The sequence below is a fragment of the Triturus cristatus genome, chromosome 4_2 (genome assembly GCF_964204655.1).
Source record: "Triturus cristatus chromosome 4_2, aTriCri1.1, whole genome shotgun sequence".
Taxonomy (NCBI): Eukaryota; Metazoa; Chordata; class Amphibia; order Caudata; family Salamandridae; genus Triturus; species Triturus cristatus.
The window spans coordinates 491,716,030-491,733,832 of NC_140586.1; the positions used below are offsets into that span (position 1 = coordinate 491,716,030).

Below are 17,803 nucleotides of genomic sequence, written 5' to 3' on the forward strand. Positions count from 1 at the left end.
TATATAGCTGTGGCCCACAGATATTTTGGGACTATAACTCGGTGGTCTTAGGCACCCCAGGATGACCTGCCAATGGTGTTTGATGCCCCCACTGGCTAATATCCTTTTGCGAATCGGGATCTGGAAAATAATATGTATGATAATATAAAATATAATTTTGCACTTTCTGATTTTAAGGATCTGTTTCTACCTATTTTACCACATCCATCAATTGTATCCTGAGTTTTACACAACTTTCTCAGCTTCACCTTCTATTGATTGTGTTGCTAGAATTGAAGGATGTTCCAATCGCTCCATTTTACCTGAGTCTTCTTCATGGATGTAATTTGGAGTTACTCAGGGGTCGCAGCTGTCAGATCCAGCTTTCTCCCTGCTACTCCTGGCACTTCTTTTGTGACCCATGGCCTCAAAGGAGGCAAAAGTTTTGGTCTTCTTGATATGAGAGGGTACATGCCTTTTCATGTCAATGGCCAGGTCTGAAGGTGATATCCTAAAAGAAACAGGAAAACAAGGTTCCACCTGGCATAGATTTAATATATTCCAAATTTCTACACAGTTATTTTAAGTTGAGGCCCTAATAAATAATGCCTCTATTGACTAAATGCCTCTTTTGTTGCTAACAGTTCCATATCATAGACCATATAAGCCTTTTCCATGTGTGTTAATGTTCAGGATGGAGCTTTCCAGATTGAGAATCTTATTGAGATAAATTTGCTCCTTTAGCTGTGGACGAGACACCAGTCTCCAACATGAAAGGCATTGCATAAGATGGATGCGGTAATATCAGAGCAGTAGTAAAAGTTTTTTTAGTTGTTAAAAAGCTTATATTGCTGTGATTCACAGTGAAACACGTTTTAGTCAATTTTATGACGAGCTATGATGGTAGACCAAAACTTCTTTATTGCAAAATCCAATAATCATTGAATGTCCTTGACTGTTCGTGGGGTAGGTCATTTTTTTGCCACTTAAAACTTTACTTCATTCATCCTTCTTCAGACCTAATTCTATCATCTGGAACACTAAGAAGGATTTTGTTGACACCTCAAAGGAGCACTTTTCTGGCATGACATACAAATAATTTTATCTCAACCTTTGTGGAACCCCTGCCACATGTTTTTGATGTTACTGTAATGTGATGGGAAAATACTATGATATCATCCAGGTAATGATGACAAGAGTCCAAAATTTCTCTGATGATATCAGTAATGAAATGGTGAAATGCATCAGCAGCTTTACACAAACAAAACAGCATTACTAAGTTCCCAAAGTGGCCATAATGGGTATTTAAACCTGTTTTCCCACTTATTTCCTGAATCTCCCTAAATTGTAAGCCACTCTCAAATCAAGTTTTTAAAAAAACTATTGCCCGACTTGACTTGGTTTAGTAGTAGAATGGAAATCAGGAATAGTGGAACCTGGTTAGAGATTGTGATGATGTTCAATTCCCTATACTTCAACCTCAGTTGCAACTTTGCATCTGTCTTGGGCACACACAAACTTGTACTGCTGGGAATGTGGAATAGCAAATAAATCACTTCCCCAAGTTTGCATCCAAGTATTCTTTCAAGACTGTTTCTTCTTTCACAGTTAAGGGGTACATCCTCTTATATTGGATTGGAGGAACTGGTATTAGCTCAGTCTGGCAATCCTAAGGGTGATTTGGAAGAGAAGGACTTTGAGGAAGTAGCAAGTTTAGTGGATTCAGATATTAGGTTAGGTGTGAAAAAGATGAAGAGGTAGATTGTGGTAAACATTGCTCAATACTATACTCTGAGGTGAATTGAACTAGCCCCTTAGCCCATTCAATTTATGAATTATGGATCTTTAGCCATGGAATTCCTTAAAGAATAAAAATGAATGGTCATTTAATCAAACACTACAGATCTACCGATTCTACATGACATCAACTCGAATGTGTCATAGAGAATGCAAAATGCAATATAAAAGTGAATGCTTTATTTATTACCTATAGTAATACCCCCATGAGGTTCACAATGCTACACAATGGACAGCGTTCGCAGGGAGAACTGCTCTTGTCACTTCAACAGGCTCCTGTAAACTTGAGCAGGGTCATAGCAGAGTGTAGGGAAAGGAATAGGAAACTGCAGAACAAAAGAGATGTAAACAGCAAATAAGTGTAAAATACGAGGGGAGAGAGAAAACTGAGCACATGGCATAACCAAGTCTGTAGCTGTTAATAATGCAGCAAATGGAGTTGTATTTGGGACCAATGATGTGGGGGCCTACTGCACCTAAATTATGTGTGTATTCTGTTACCAAAATATCAGTAGCGGTATTTTCCTTGTTTGTATTAGGGTCCATGGCATACTTGCTGCATCACTGAGGGTAGCAAGAGTGCTGAGGGCCCTCATGCAAGCAAGAAAATGGCCTACCTATCCTCTGGTTTTAAGTATAAGATAATCAAGTCAAGTCAAAGTCTTTATTGCGAATATTTCATCATAAAAGACATGCTAAAAAATCATCAATACAAGTTAAAAACATACAGATATATATTGAACCAGTATACATAAAAACCTATAAATACATTTTCACTATTAAAAACAGCAGTCATAAAAAAATATTAAATGTACAAAGTTACAATGACTTGATATGTTTAAAACTTATGTCATAACAGACTATACAATATTACGAACAAAATGGTTAAGGACTAAAACTCCGATTGCGTAAGAGCCATGCCCAACTTAAGTACTTGGCCACACCAATAATCACAAAACTTGAAGGATCGGATTTCAATATTCTACTGGCAATTGATGCTGATCTAACTCCAAGTTTGCGACAAACAGGGCGTAACCACAACCTTCGTGGGCGAGTATACTCCGGACAAACATAGAGGAAATGGTCTACAGTTTCTGTCATATCCTCGCAATGGGGACAATTGTCATTACCCGGGGTAGACCAACTTTTAGTAAAGGAGCGTAATGGTAGGGTGCCTAGTCTAAATTGATGGTAGAGTTTCCTGTCCTGCAGTTTTGTGATTATATCCCAATACACCTCAAAATATGGGTCATCCTTGTTGCTCAAGTATGTTATGGTCAAGGGACCTCCTGTCATAGAGGCAAAACGCTTATCTTTGACCCACTGCCAGTATGTGTCCCTAAAGATCTTTTTCTGAGGAAAAACAGCCGTCTCTGGATTAGACCACAACTCACCCATTCCCATATCAGTCAGAATAGTTTTAATTTCAAACAACCAACTGATTCTGTGGGAACCCCCAAGATTTTTAACTTCTATCAAAGCATTGGAGTAAGATGACAACTTAGGTGTGGTCCACAGACGTCGCCAAAACGCCAGTGGCCTAAACCGCACCATGTCCTCAATAGGGTGGCAACCCAAATCAAATAGAAGGGGTATACGTGGGGAAGATTGTGGTAACCCTACTGCAGACCTAAGAAATTTGTTTTGAGCCACTCTCAGGGAATTCAAATTACCAAACCCCCATATTTCGGCACCATACATGACCGCTGGAAGGATTTTGGACCCATAGATTTTAATCAGGGGAGCCATAGGTTTGGTTAACGAGTGCCTGTGTTCCCTAAGCAGTGCTCCACCCAATTGAATGTGTTTAAGGGTATAGTGGTCAATCTGGGGCTTCCAGCTAAGGTTGTCAGAAAAAGTGACCCCCAGATAGGTGAATGTAGAAGTCTGTTCTAATGTTACTCCTCCCATTTCGACCCTGGCCCTAACCGGTCTGGCACCACGTAAGACCATAAATTTGGTCTTCCCTACATTAACCTCCAGCTCATGATCGCGGCAGAACAACTCAAAACGGGTCAGTGCTAACTGGAGCCCCTGACGCGTTTTAGAAATTAGGAGAGTGTTGTCCGCGAACATGAGCAGGGGGACCTTCATACCAGCCAATGTGGGCGCATCAGTCGGAAAATTTAAGAAATAATCAATTACCCCATTAATAAACAGGGAAAAAAGGGTAGGGGCCAAGACACAGCCTTATCTTACCCCCTTAGACACCTCAAATCTGGATGAGACCTCCCCTGGTTTCCCCCAGCGAACCTGGGCATAAGTGTAATCATGTAATCTAATCAACAGCCTAAATATACCAGTTGGCATAGACAACGCCCTAAGAACTTCCCAGAGTTTAAGTCTTGGGACAGAATCAAATGCAGACTTAAGGTCCACGAAGGCGGCAAAAAGCATGCCACCCCCAAGAAGTACTTCCTTCCAGTATAATAAGGTAAACCTAAAAGCCTGGTCAATGGTTCCAACATGTGAGCGAAAGCCCGCCTGTAGTGGGGTTAAAATGTCAGTCTCAGAAATCCAACTCTGGATGCGGCCCAATAGGAGACGAGCAATAATTTTTTGAGGCTGATTGGGCGGTAATTGGCCGGGGCTGAGCAATCACCTTTCTTATAGATCGGCAATATCTCTGCCCCAAACCAGGTATCCGGAATCAACGCACCACCAACCAGGGCATTAGCAAGAACGGTCAGATAGGGAGTCCAGAGGTCCTGATCCTGCTTAAAAAGATCAGCAGGAATACAATCGGGATCCGGGGCTTTACCACTTGGAAGAGATTTCAAGATTGCCTTCACCTCGCTGGGGGCAATCCGTAAGTCTTCCATATCAGCATCAGACCACAAAACTCTATCTGGGCTCTCACTAGACTTAAACTGGTTTTCAAAAAAAGAGACCCACTGAGCAGGTTCCACATGATTTACCGGAATCATATCCTGTGGGCTCTTGCCCCATTTGAGGAGGTGCCAAAATTGGCACATGTTCCTACCCTCACAAGCCTCATATAACTCCCTCCACCGATTTTCGTCCCAGTTTTTCTTTGCTTTAATTTGGGCAGATTTGTACGCGGATCTACAGCTCCTAATGCTTTCTGGTATCCTGGATTTAATAGCTAGTGAAAGGGCTTTACGAGATTCTTTACAGCTTGTATCAAACCAAGAGTTATCCCCCAAGGATTTATATTTACCATTGACAGGGATGCTCTTGACAAAAAGAGATTTAAGACCTGCAAATAAGTCTCTGTGAATATCCGGGATACTACACTTAACCCCATCATCAGACTCGCAGCTAGTCAGTTTATCCATAACTATATTAACCAGATTCCTAATGGCTTCCTGTGCGGTAGCATTAGAGGCAATCTTGGGCCAGCGAACCCTTCTCTGATCATTAGTTAGGATGGCATGCGCATGCACGACACAACCAACATCAATTGGAGGGCCATTAAAACTACTATCTGATAGTAGCAACGTCAGGGGGTTGTGATCACTTTCTATCCTATTAGTCACCACCATATCGATAACAGCCGGCCACAACTCACAGTTAACCAAAATATAATCTATTCTGCTACCACTTCTGCCATTATTAAAAGTCAACGTCCCAGACCTATCTGATGTCGTTCTGCCGCTGGCAGCCCGCAGGCCCTTTTCAAGGCAAAGACCCTTCACGTATAATGCTGCTTGGGTCCATTTCCTAATTGGGCTTAATTCCAACTGGGGAATTCCCCAAACAGAATCCTCAGCCTCAGACAGTTTCCCGTCATCATCACCCAGAGGCTCAAAGCATGTGTTAAAATCACCTGCCACCACCCTATGGCCATCACTGGACACTGAACAGAGTAGATGGTCTAAAAGATAGACTGTAGGGGAGCATTTGCCACCCGGGCGACCTCTCACGTAGATGTTTATAATGAGGCCCCTTGTGGAAGTAATCCTGATCACCAAAATATCAGGATTATCGATCGGGACTTCCACAACTGTAATGCCCTCACATTGGCGTACCCAAATGGCCAATCCACCCACCGGTCTCCCTCTAGGACCCTTGATGGCTGGTTTAAAAAAGTTCAAATACCCTACACGAAATAGGGGAACTAGCGACCAGGTCTCCTGAAAACACCAGATATCTGCCTGGTCGACAAAAACCAGCCAATCAGGAACTGCAAGTCTAGAAAGTAAACCTGCTATGTTCCAGGAGGAGATGTTAACATTATGAGAATCACTCCTTTTATGCACTATCTGATTCGCCACATTCGGGTGGGAGGTAGAACAGGCATTGGGTAAGCCAGGTAAAGCTAAATCTTCTCCTTGGACCAATGGAAGTGAATGGGCAGGAGGCACACATCTAGAGGGTTCTGAGACCCCTGTTGTCTCAGTCCCGAAATGAACGCTATCAACCCTCAGTCAGTCATTATCCTCCAAGGAAGAGAGGGCAGTGAAGCGATTATGTAACAGAATAGAATCAAAGGGCTGCAGGCCCTGCTGGGAAACAAAATGCGAGGCACTGAACTGTCTGGTGAGCGCATCCCTTACTGGTCTATAAAAGTAACCAAGGGGCAAAATCATGATCTCGTTAGGGTTCGGAGCAAATTGGGAGGCCCTCTCCAAAATTTGTTCAACCAGTAGAGGGGACCTAAAACTCAGAACCACACAATCCCCTACCAAAGGTTTGTGAGAGTGGCCAACCCATTTTACCCGCCTAACCATTTTGAATTCATCAAACAACCTATTGCTGGTCCCTAGTTTGTTCCCAAGATAGTAAAGGGCTTTATTTTTAAGATTAGACCAGTGCTCCCTTGTCCCTGCTGGAAGTGATGGAACATTGGCTAAAATAACTGTATAGGGAGTTGCTTCCGGGGGGAGATGTAAATTTATTAACGCATCAGGATCCACTAATGCCTGGTCAGCAGATCCTTGGGTAGACCCCCTTAACTGGTGATCGGTCAAAGGCCTATCAACAATGGTATGGGGGGCCAAGGGCTGATTAGAGTTAGCTCTATTAACTACGTGATCAAAAATGTTAGCAACTTGGGGTCTTAAGTCGAGAGGACCATCAGGAACCCCTCCGCCTACGTTGCTGGCCACATCATTTGAATTGGGTTCAAATGAGGTTACAGCAGATGGGTTTTTACTTGCCAAGGATGCTTCAATACAGTTTAGCCTAGATGCCACATAATCTAACTTGTCCAAAACAGGTTGGATAAGTAAAACTAGCTGTTCCTTAAAAAGTGAGTTTAAAAGCTCAAAGCTCTGCTGGGTCAAAGGTTGCAAGGGGGAAATATTAGCAGAGGCAGAAGGAGTCCCACAAAAATGGGATCCTCTATTACCGAGGGGTGCCTTAGGGGCACTTAACTTACTTAGGGCTCTGCCTTTCCTTTTCTTGCAGGGTGGTTCTCTAGTTTTAGGGTCAGTAGCTCTATGTTTGGCCCTAGTTGTTACCATAACAGGACTAGGGAGGCTACTTACGGATGGCAAGGGGTCAATAATCCCTGCCCTAGATGTTAGACATACTTTATCCGCCAGGGAACAGTTACCAGGCCCAGTATTCATAGAGGTATCCTGTTCGTCCACATGCTGTACAGAAGGTAACGCCAAAACTGTTTCTAGGGATAGTCTTCTCTCCACTGCTAGGATCTTATGATTAATTACTGACTCAGCCCTTGTAAGATAGTCATCAAGAGTCCCTACCAGCCTAACCTCAGCTTTTCTCTTACTCATGATACTAGTAGCTTGATACTTGATGCGCCTATGCTAGAATATGCATGCACGGAACCCAATGAAGGAACACAAAAACAAAGGAACAAAGCCCACTTTTTGTCAATTGGCTACAAACAACCCAGCGACATAAACACGAAATGCCAATCCAGACCAAGGGAATGGGCCCAGCCCAGCCTCATCCGGCCACTGACGGGCAAGGACGGGCTCGCCCTTGGCCCGGGCTTCACCCGGGCGCTGCCCGCACGCGTCCCGCGCAGCGGGGCAAGTAAGCGGCTTAAGTAACGCCCAGGCGCTGCCTAGTGACGATTACGGCAGGCGCCAGGCGCTGTGTATGCTGGGGGGTGTAGTTATCCCAGCCCGTTCCCCTCACGGCAGCAGTGTCAACCGTGAGGATGAGGTCAGGTAGGAAATGCCCCCAACGCTGGCCGCTCCCCTCACGGCAGTCCCAGGCAGAAGAAAAGTGTCTGATGTCCTGTAGGCGCGTCCCACGCAGCGGGGCAAGTAAGCGGCTTAAGTAATGCCCAGGCGCTGCCTAGTAACGATTACGGCAGGCGGCGGGCGCTGTGTATGCTGGGGGGTGTAGTTATCCCAGCCCGTTCCCCTCACAGCAGCAGTGTCAACTGTGTGGATGAAGTCAGGTAGGAAATGCCCCCAACGCTGGCCGTTCCCCTCACGGCAGTCCCATGCGGAAGGAAAGTGTCTGATGTCCTGTAGGCGCGTCCTATAAGATAATCATAATTGCTTGCACAAGCCCCCTTCAAAACATGGACTGTATATGACTGCACTTCCTGCCCCCAAAAACAGATAATACCAATGAATTGAGCCCAACAACTGAAATGAGTTTGAAAAGAAAACTGAGGAATAAACAGTTTTGAATGTATGAGTGAAAGGCAACAGCAAAAAGTAACAAACCTTCCCAAGTTACAGTTTTAAATATGGGTGAGATATCTTTATTGTGAGAAATTGGGTTGCTGGTTGACTGGGGCCTGAGCCCTGATCAAGCAATCCTAGTCAGGGCAAAGCACAAGCAAATCCCCAATTAACCTGTGCTCACCCCTTGGTAGCTTGGCACAGAGCAGTGAGGATTAGCTTAGAGGCAATGTGCATAGTGTTTGTGCAACATGTCAAACACTAAAACAGTGAAATCACCACACAAAACAATTCCCCCACCAGGTTAGTAAAATAATGTAATGAATAAAACAAGACCAAAACCACAACAAATCAATGAGCACTTATGGAGTCTTAAAGAATAAAGTGAAAAATAGCATCTAAATAGCATCTAAAAGCAGAAAGCGCCAACTGTGGCTATCTGGTCATGCTAGACTGGGTCAAAGACAAACGTTCAACACGATGGCATGCATGTCAGATACAGTCCCAGATTGGTCCCGCTGAAGTTTTACCTTCTTAAGTTTTGTACCAAGAGTCTGTTCACATAAAACATGTGCTAGTTATCTCTACCCATTTGGAAAGTACACTTATAAAATGTAATATGGATATACTAGGACATGTAAAACTTAAGAGTACATGTCCTACTTTTTAAATACATTGCACCATGCCCTCCAGGCTGTGCAGGGCTACCCTGGGCGTGACCTATATATATTTAAAGGGAAGGTTAGGTCCTGGCAAAAGTTTTACTTTGCCACATCGAAATGGCAGTTTACACTAAACACACAGGCACTGCAGTGGTAGGCCTGATACATGTTTAAAGTCCTGCTTTAGTGGATGGTAGAACCTGTGCGGCAGGTCCACTAGCTGCATTAAATTGATAGGACCAGTTCACATGTAGTGCCACTTTACTGGGGATTTACAAGTAAATTAAATATGCCAATTGGGTGTAGACCAATGTTATCATGCTTTAAGCAGAGAGCAGAAGCACATTTGCACTGGTTAGCAGTAGTAAAGTGTGCTGAGCCCTAAAAGCCAACAAAAGCAGGTTCAGAAAACAGGAGGGTGAAGGAAAGGAGTTTGGGGATGACCATGCAAAAGGGCCCTGTCTAGCACTTATCTACTGCAGAGCCAGTGTGTAGCTTGAAGGTCAAAGACACTATTAGTAAGGAGAAAAGACCTTCCCAGCTATGCACCAGCAATTTCTTCCACAAGAGAGCCCGACATTAAAAAGTTGAATTCTGTAAACAAAGAAGTTGAAATATTTACCCATAAAATGCAGCATCAATGCACCCAGAACCATCCAAAACTCTGCTTACGACAGGAACCTCCACTATTACATAGTTATTTCCCAACCATCTTTAACTGTCCATCCTGCCGGATGGAGCCCTGTGCCTTACTATTGTCACTCCATGTGAAAATAAGAGTTCTTGGCACGCCTATCAAGCATGGAGGAGAATAGACAAAATAACAAACGTGGTAGAAATGCAAGGTGTACATATCTCAGTAACATTGTTTTTGTTTGTTGATGTATACCCTAAAAGTACAGAGTTGTACCAAACTGTGAGCTGTGCTATGCCTCCTTATAGCAGATTTTGCCCCCTAAGTTGCATTATGTGATCATATGTCTTTCAGAAACCCTTAAGTAACACACTTGTTTATGTAAATTGAGGTGTATTGTTTTTAGTTTTTCCCTGACTTTATTAATTTTCATATGTTGCACTTAAGAAGTGCATCTAACATGCCATGGTATTCTATAATAAGCATTATGCCAAAAAAAGGTAACTGGCCTTTTCCATCTATATGCACAGGATGTAGAACAATATCTCCATATTCATCAGGACTGCCCCATGCTGCTTCAATGTTTGAAAGAGTTGAAAATACACCTCTTCAAAATATACAACACCAGAATGCCATCTACTTTTCCTATCACTCGTTGATTTTATGGTGCACTTTGCCCATTGTGAGTGCTCTTATGCCTTTTGGCTTGCTTCGTGCTATAGAAATGGCACTTAGATACATGCATACATACAAAATATCAATACACAGTTTTAAGTCATGTCTGATTAGTAACTCAATTATGACATCAAACATTAGATTACAAAAAAGCACAACAAGCTACTTCCTAAGTGAAATTAGTGATGAGGTAGTAGATAATATTGAGAATTGCATTGTCACTACTGGTAAAACAATATTCCTTGTAGTGTACAGTAGAACACATATGACAGACTATGAGTGGGAGGATCTTTCTTGATATGATCCATCATGTATTCAGCGATTTATTTATTGGCATAATGTCAACAGTGAATTTTGAAGGTATTGTGATGTCACTAGTAATTATGGATGATGCCAGCAATGGTGATTTAAAAACAAAATTTAATACAAGTGTGATGTAATGTTATAGCTTTGATAATGGATTTGCAGCAGAGCTAATGGATGTTAACTGTTATATTTTTAGAGCGCAATTCACAAAGGTAAACTTACATTTTTGTGTAAGGTTAAGTCTTTTTACTATTCACAATCTACTAGTTGATAGTTAGCTTATTACTGCAGAGACTCCGTACTCGTGACGGAATGCTGAGTTCTCCAACCCTACTGTGGAGTCTCCATTGTCATAAACGTACTATTAAGTGAATATTAAACAAAACGTGCGAGTTTATCTTGTACTTTTGAAACTCTTTTGCAATTGATGTATATCATTATGTATGCACTTTTTTGATGTCAATAACACTAACTCAATGTATCTTAGTCTGGATCTGTGAGTATAAGTCTCAGTCACTAAGAGTCAGTGTGTGTGTGTGTGTGTTTGTGTGTGTGTATGTGAGTGCCTCATATTTTCTCTGTGTGCCCTTGTGCTCATGACATGTGTCTATGAGCATCTTTCAATGTCTTTATGTACCATAGTAAGTAACCATTGTGTGCCATTTGGAAAGTAGTTAGGCACAGTAGTGGTCGAATTGACAGAATACTAAATGTGTGGTCATAGTGTGAGTGTGGGTGGGAAAATTAGGAGGGATGGTTGTCAGTAATTAGGATAATTAGAGAGGAGAAACAATAATGTGTTTTGTCAATGTTGGTAATTAGTACCCCTACCACCAGAGCCTATTGCACTTGGTACTCATCCAGGAACAGGAAGATTTCCACAAAAAGCATGATATTTAGCCTTACATGCACCTAGTTCCCTTGATAATAACCCAGTGGTGCGCCTCATCAGGAGGACATGGTCTTTTTGTTGTTCCCTGTCCCCAGTCTCTCTGGTGCAAGAGCACAATAGACATGTATGAAGAACATGTCCCATTTGAATTGGTGCCTGTGACCAAATCATTTTCTCGGGTTTCCTGACACTAGTCATAAAAGACATAAACATTAGGCATGCACAGCGAGAAGTGGCTTTATGGAGTGGATTTTTACAGAGCTGTGAACCCATCACCGCAGCACCAAAGCTGGATGGGCGAGATCTTTTGCTTGTCATATGGCTCCAAGTGTAAAGTAGGGCCTTTGTTCATGTCTCAGTGCTCTGGAGAGTTTGCAGGGCAAAACAGAAAGTCTTATCCTGGGGGTTGGACATGCTTTAGCCTGCTCCATCTGTCTTCAGAGCCACAGGGCACCATGAACTGGCTTTGGCCTTGCTTAGCAGCTCTGATGAATATTTTAACAGTGCTATTATCCCAGTCTTATTTTCATGAGAGACCTTGGGCTTATCCTGCAATAATGCCCAGAATTTATGGATACACACATGTCCTTCACCCAAATCATACACAACCCACCCCTGGAGCGAACAGCTTTTTGCTATGTACAGCAGGGTTGGCACTGCTTAGCCTGTGGCCAGTCACTATTCCTAAATTCCCAAGTTATCATCTCAGTCTGTGTATGCTCTTCAGTTTGGTATTACAACAACCTCCCACACATCCAATTCTTGCTTCACACAGCCTTCAACATGCGGAGTTAGTATTGGCCAAAGCCATACACTAAACCTTCCATCCACCTGTGCTGTGCTCCAAAAATGCATGCCTTTGCCCATTTAAAACAGGCTCAGGTACAGACCTTGCACCCACCCCCAGACCACTGAAACCAGCTGCATATACCTTGATGAGTGCACACCTTAGGTCTTATTATGACTTAGGCAGTCTCGGAGCTAGGCCCCCATTCCGCTGCCCTGTCAGAGACTTGCAAAGCCATAAAAACACTCACCAGAGTATGACTTTTTAAGTTTCAGGTGGGCAGTTCTTTGGTGGCCCCACGGTAGTGCCTTTGAAAAAGGCACCGCAATGGGAGCATCAAAGACAGTTCCTGCTGGGCATGGACTGTCAAGTTCAAGCCCTGTAGGAACTGGGGTGCATGTAGTCAGGGGGGCACAACATGTGCCCCCCGCATGCACCCTATGGTGTAGAGGCTCACTTTGTTTCCGGTGTGGTGGTGAGGAAACTCGTACTATGCTTTGCAGGCCGCAGCGGCCCCAGCAAGCATATTGCGCCCTCAAGACCGCTGCAACACTTCCAGCAGTGACAATGCGGTTCAACCGCCCAAGCTGAAATGGGGTGGTCTGACCGCCAGTGCAGTGATGCCATAATAAAGTCCCATGCTCTAGACACAGGGCATAGCCTGCAGCAAATATCTGGACCGGCCTCAGTGCCATTGGACCAGCTTAAAAAAGCCATTAGGTTTCAGAGCAGGTATTGGCCTAGAAAACAAGCACTGCACCGGCCCCTGTGTCACAGAACCATCTGTGTAAGGACTTTGACCATGCACTGCAAGCACTCCCCTGCATAGTTGCAATATTTTTCCTGTGTACTTTTTTTCGGGATTTGGTAAAAAGTCTGAATAGAATTATAATTTTTAATGGGCAGATCTACCCACACATTTGTGCATCAATAAAACTGAAATTGGAACTGTGCATCCTAAGAAACAAATGGGGGCATAATCTTTAGTTCTGGAGGGTAGAATCTGCCCCTCTGGCACCCCAACCCATTCTATTCCTGCTTGGGTTGGTGGATGGTCTCCTACCCCCTTAAACCCTATCACATGTTTATAAATGCAGGCTTCTGTAAATGGCATTCTGAAATTGCCCCGTAATAAAAAATGTCAGCTTTTGTCAGCAACTTGGGTTTCCCTGATCCTTGAAAGCTAAGGGGATGTACCAGCCGTTTTATGTAAAAATGTAAAACAATGCTCCCTCTTACATCAAATTTTTTTCATTTTCAAAAGTATTTTCTTTGGAGGTGAAACATTGTTTTCTGGGCTCACCTGCGTACCATTGTTCCTCCGATAGACCTTTTAAACCCGATTGAGAGGTGATGTGAGTTAGTCTTTCAATCAAACTGCAATTTAACAGTACAACATATTGGATACACAAGGAATCGGTAGCCTAGTTCAAAAAGGTTTATTACAAATTAATATTCAAGGTAAAATACACTACTCATAAAACCATGCTGTAAAGGTACATGAAAACAACCGGAAGTCCACTCCTCCTGAAGAAATTGAGGTGGACTAGTATTAAATTAGCAAGCAGTTCTGTGATTGCGAGACAGAAAAGCAGCATCACTATGTGGTGCTCAGTAAATACTCTGAAACTCCCTTGCCTATACATTAGTAATCTTGAATTTCAAAGTCAAGAGGATAGTTAGGAAACAAAGTACTCACAAATAAGGGAATTTCCCTGAAGAAAGTCAGGACAGAACAAAAGGAAATCAAGCAAGCAAGAAAGTGTTAGCATCTCAGAAGCTTGGTCAAGAGTCTTCTGTGGGCCAGGAATAAGTATTAGTCTAAGCCACACTTAGGATAGAATCAAAAGGAAGCATTACAGTCTAAATCTCTCAAACTCCATTCAGGTGATGGGGAATCAAGGAAAGGTGTCTGCAAGGAATCAACCAGAAAGGTCTGCATAGAGTCTGCAGAAGGGGTTTAGCAAGGCAGTCTGGCAGAAGTCAGGGGTTCTGCATGAAATCAGGAAAGAAGGTATCTACCTCTCTGGTGGGGTGAACACTATATTATAACATAAAAAGCCCATAGGTAAAACCCTCTTGATCACACCACCAGGGGACCATTGTCCTCATCAAGTTCCCAGGTTGCAGTCTGATTGTCCCACATGGGAACAGCATCTCTTTCTCAGACACTGTGGATTGACACATTTGCTCAATAGGCCTTTCAGTTGACGCTCTGTTTCTCCATCTACCTTTCTCAAGGTCTTCTTCTCAGTCTCTTTTCCCTATCTCCATTCCAGTAATGTATTTATCCTCACCTAATAATGAATGTGAATACCTGCAAGAAATGTCTTGCTAGCAGAAAATGGAAACCAATATTGTATGAAATGCAACATGGTGAAATACAGGTCTAAACGTTTAAGACAAGTTAAAAATAAATCCTATGGTGCCATTCAATATGCGTGTGCACATTTGAGCATAAATGGATACAAGTTTCTAGTACATGTTATTGAAATCAAACTATGTGTGGCATACAGTAAATCTTTACAATAAACCAAGTGTAAGTATGACTAAGAAATACCTTTAAATGCATTTGCATATAACATCAGTGCACCCATTACATAAACATTCTTGTTTTTAGTCAGATTACATTATACATATAATCAGATGGTTTTAATCACAGTTTGAAGTCATTATGTGTTAATAATACGTTATAGCTCTCGTATAGGAAAGTCCGGTTTCTTCTTCAGAATAAGTACATTATGCAATAAATGATGAGGTTTGATATTCATTACATTTTATTCAAACATCTTAATTAGCATGGTTAAGCACACTTGTAGATTCTCTAATTCTACAACAAAAACATATTTAATAGTAATGTTGAGTGAAATATTTTCAGAAATCATTGAATCAAATAAGAAACACGTGCTAGGTGCACGTTCATGTCACATATCTGTTAACATTTTCTTTCGTAATTTGTGACATGTAAAGAGTGGGCAAGTTCCAGGAAAATTAACCTTTCAAAGTCTAACCAATACCTGTTTGTAATGCTTAGCTTTCAGAACCTAGTGACCATATTTACTTCATACCAAACAAAGGCACTGCTCTGAGTGAATTTCTAGTTTTAAGCCAAGTTTGATATAATTATGTTCAGCGGTTTTTAATACAATGCAGAGGAAGTTTTCCTAAGGGAAATAGAAAGAAAAACAATTTTTGACCACCTTTCAGTCTTATTGCCCAGATGTATCTCCATTAACTTAACATGGTATAAACATAGACACTTAGTGCCTAATTACGAGTCTGACGGTCCTCGGACTGCCAGACTCATGGTGGGGTGGCGGTGATGGTCTTACGGCCGCCACATTATGACCCTAGTGGTCGTGCTACCCTCAGACCGCCAACTTCGCCAGGGAACCGCTATTCCCTGGCGAAGTGCTGCGGTCCAGAGGCATCCATATGCTTGGCAGGACTGCCGTAGTCCCGCCAAGCATATTAAGAGTTTCCTCTCCGCCACGGTTTTTATAGCAGTTCGTCCTCCATGAAAAGCCAGGCAGAGAGGAAACTTTGCGCCTTACGCCCTGTGGATGCACACGGGGGCATAACTTGCGCCCCGATGTTCATGCACAGAAGTTCTAGCACGGCATGGATTTTTTACTTCATGCCGTGCTTGAACTTTTTTTGACATTCCCATTGCGGTGCCCCTGTGGGAACGCCAAAGAAATTGCCCCCCAATGACAAAAAAAAGTCATTATATGGCGGGCGGTTTTCACTCGCAATTGGCCCCTAAGCCTTTTGATTTAAAAGTTGTGCGCGAATATATCTTGCGACGGAGGCCATGCTATAGAAGATACCAAAGTTGTGATGGGCAATCAGACATATGAAAAAGTATATGCACTCTAAGAATATGTTGTTCTATCTTCTACAGGTAAAAAATGAAGGACTTTTTGTTTTCACCTACATAACTGTGAACCTGGCCTTCTTAATTGCACTTCTCGTGGGAATCGGACAGTCGTGAAAATTAACTTCTGCAGAGAATAACGGAGTATATGACTGAGAGAAAATGCTTTCCTTTAACACATTTCTTGACATTTCAAAAAAAGCATTGTCATTTTCCTACTTATTATTTTTAGTAGTGAACTAATCGCACAAATGTATTACTGTCAATAATTCAAAGAAATAATTACCAATCCAATCGTAGCTCACCCTTGTCTTCCGTTATACTGCCTCCCTCTGATTGTGATGTTTCTCTAAAGAATCACTTAGTCTATTAACAGAATTTTTTTGTGTATTTTTCTAGAAGTAACATGTTGTGTGGCTATTGATGTTTGTAATTTACTTCAACAATATATAAAATGTATTTTGGATGTGCCATTCTATCAGCTTCTCCCCGCCACTCTTACAAAATAAATACTTTCTGTTGGTTTTTCTACTTATTTGTTTTTAGTTTAATGAATATTAAATGTTCAAGGAGTAATATTTCCATAATATATAAACGGGGCCATTTTAATGTTGGCTGATGCTGGGAATCAACCAACGTGTGGTGGATGTCATGTTCACTATCTCGCATGTCAGCTTTCATCAGTGACAAATGCGTAAGGCAAGCCATGCCTTATTTAAGGTCAAGTGACTATCACTTTATTTCCTTCAACCCGGTCACCAAGGGTTGTTGTCATGGGCAGGGAAAACACTCCCTGCATGTCAGGGCCATAATATTTGTGTTGCTCAGAAACAAACTTCTACTTTGTGACTTTGCTACAATAAAAAATAACTGGAAGGAATGATGAGCGGGGGACAATAAGCACGGCACCTGCTCAGAATTCTCTTCTGCTTATACATTTGTCATCCCTATGGATGCTCCTCCAATGAAAGGCCAGAGGCCAGATTTTCAGACGAACCGGTGAACCGGCGGGCTGCCCACCCAATTTTAAAGAGCCCGTATGCCTTTAAGATGTGTAAACTGTTCCAATGAAATCCTTTGGAAGGTTCAACTGGTGCAAAAACCGTTCTCCCAAAGGAACTGCTTGTCAGAGTTACCTCATATTGAAAACTGCATAGGTGTTGCTGAAGCGGGGCCTAAAAAACCCAAGTTTAAAACTCACAATACATCTTTATTTTTATAGTGCAATGGAATGCAAGAAAAGCATTCAGTCAAATCTCCTGTACATTGACCTTATCAAGACTGTGAAATCTGTATTGTGCATATTTAATGGTGATTGTATATATGTGTAAAACCACACTCCTCAGGAACACCAAGAAGCTGAAGCAATCGTGGATCACTGAAAAAAAGCTCTGTATTCGGCCATGGCATAACGCGTTTCGTCAATTGCTGACTTTCTCAAATGCCGCCAAACAGTGCAAGTGCAAATTACAACCACATTTAAACACCTCATGACCCGCTACGATTGGTTGAGGCATCGGTGCAGTCTAGCAGGGGGTGTGTCAGGACTCAGACCTCCGAGTCCAAACAGAGCAGGCCCTCTAACGTCAGTACTTCCCCAGTGGGTTGGGCCCTGCTGA

The 17,803-nt window shown here is 42.5% G+C and overlaps 1 protein-coding gene across 2 annotated transcripts in view; it reads left to right on the forward strand.

Annotated features, from left to right (window-relative positions):
• The window catches only part of LOC146834592 (ferric reductase 1-like), a 485,837-nt gene extending 469,122 nt beyond the window's left edge, over positions 1-16,715 (forward strand). The window contains exon 16 of one of the 2 annotated variants that reach the window (XM_085602043.1): positions 16,212-16,715. In XM_085602043.1, the coding sequence (XP_085458169.1) occupies positions 16,212-16,301 (90 nt within the window). In that variant the 3' untranslated portion in view covers positions 16,302-16,715. The remainder of the gene's footprint in view (positions 1-16,211) is intronic. The other variant, XM_085602045.1, reaches the window with a different exon arrangement.
• Positions 16,716-17,803: the final 1,088 nt, after the last annotated feature.